The 1,434-nt window shown below is 44.5% G+C and overlaps 1 protein-coding gene across 1 annotated transcript; it reads left to right on the top strand.

Annotated features, from left to right (window-relative positions):
• Window positions 1-58: 58 nt before the first annotated feature.
• On the top strand, window positions 59-321 carry PPTG_11655 (hypothetical protein; the record flags this gene model as incomplete). Its single annotated transcript, XM_008907781.1, has 1 exon — window positions 59-321. Exon 1 carries the CDS (start codon window positions 166-168, stop codon window positions 319-321), a length of 156 nt encoding a protein of 51 aa, XP_008906029.1. The 5' UTR covers window positions 59-165.
• Window positions 322-1,434: the final 1,113 nt, after the last annotated feature.

Here is a 1,434-nt window from a genome sequence, read left to right on the forward strand (position 1 = left end):
CTCGATGAAGCCAAAGACGCTGAAAAACATGGTTACTTACGTGCCGAAGAAGCCGCTAGCCTCAGTGACTGTTGCTGACATCATAACAGCTCTGCAGGAGCGGTACAGCACGCTAAAACCGATTTCGTGCCAGATGTATCTTCTCTATTTTGTCAAAACCTCAAGATGGACCTAGCGATAGACGACTGTGACGCACGAATCATTCGCTACTACGAAAGCTTCAATGCCGTCGTGGAAGACAATATCCTGTATGGCCTGCTTGGCGCGGACAATGTGACTGAAGCCGGTCGCAAACGCTGCATAACGGCTACCACCTATTGATTGAAGCGTTGAACGTTATGTGCTTAAGGTACAAATCGCTCGTCTGATCAATTAGAGAAACGCGACTGCGAAACAGATATGTTCTATATATATATATATATATATATATACCAGCGAAGCCCGAGAATATGCTGACGCTAGTGACGACGATGAGCTTCGTGCTCAACTTGACTAGCAGATTGTATTGCTGCCTCTACTAAGCTCTGGGAGGCACTGTCGCCGTGGTTTGGTCAGTTGTCAAGCTTGGAAGGCAGCACCAAAAATCTTAGTCTAGCAATACTGAAGAAAATATGATGCTGGGATGGGAACGACGGTTTTTCTTTAAATTCATGGTTATTTTGACTGTTTCTCAATTATTAATGGCTAAATTCCATTTACCAGGTTTTGTTCCATTCATGCAGTTGTTATTGCATTTATCGTAAAAACAATATAGTCCAAATAAATAATAATAATAATGAATGGACGGGTTACTCGGGAGTGTGCGAAGTTGGTTCACTGCAAATTGCGTATTCCTCTTCTTCAAAGTCACTTCAAGCCTGTGTAAAAGTTTGAAAAGAACATCGAACGGCCCTTTGTAAACGCAAGAGACTCAGGCAATCCATCTTCGGTTTTTTTGATGCCGCCAAAACGTTCACAATACGACAGAAGACTCTTCTTCTTGCGTGCGGTACGATCAAGGTGAGGCCAACAGCTAAGAAGCTTGATTTCCGGCCACACATCTTGAAATGCGTTCTCAATTACAGTTGAATGGTCTAATGCTTCGAATAGGAGATCCAAGATAGTGCGCCATCTTTATCTAGCACGCTGTCGCAAGAGTCGCTTATCACGTCCAGACGGCTCGCTCGCGTCCTTAAGCACCCATCACTTCCTCAACGGCCGCCGCCGAATCGTCTACAGCAGCTTGCGCGCCTGCGGCTGTCTTTTTATTCGCGTCTAGGAATCTGAAAGAAGCTATATCCATAACAATTCAAGAGGACCGATGCGAAAACAAATAAAAGTCTACTCCAAGTCCGTGCAGCTTCCTGCATGGATTGGGTAATCCAAACGAGAGGCCAAATCTTCACGACTTTAATTTGCTGACACGTGAAATATCAGTAATATTGAAGCCCAAGC

This window comes from Phytophthora parasitica, assembly GCF_000247585.1.
Source record: "Phytophthora parasitica INRA-310 unplaced genomic scaffold supercont2.27, whole genome shotgun sequence".
NCBI classification, from domain to species: domain Eukaryota; phylum Oomycota; class Peronosporomycetes; order Peronosporales; family Peronosporaceae; genus Phytophthora; species Phytophthora nicotianae.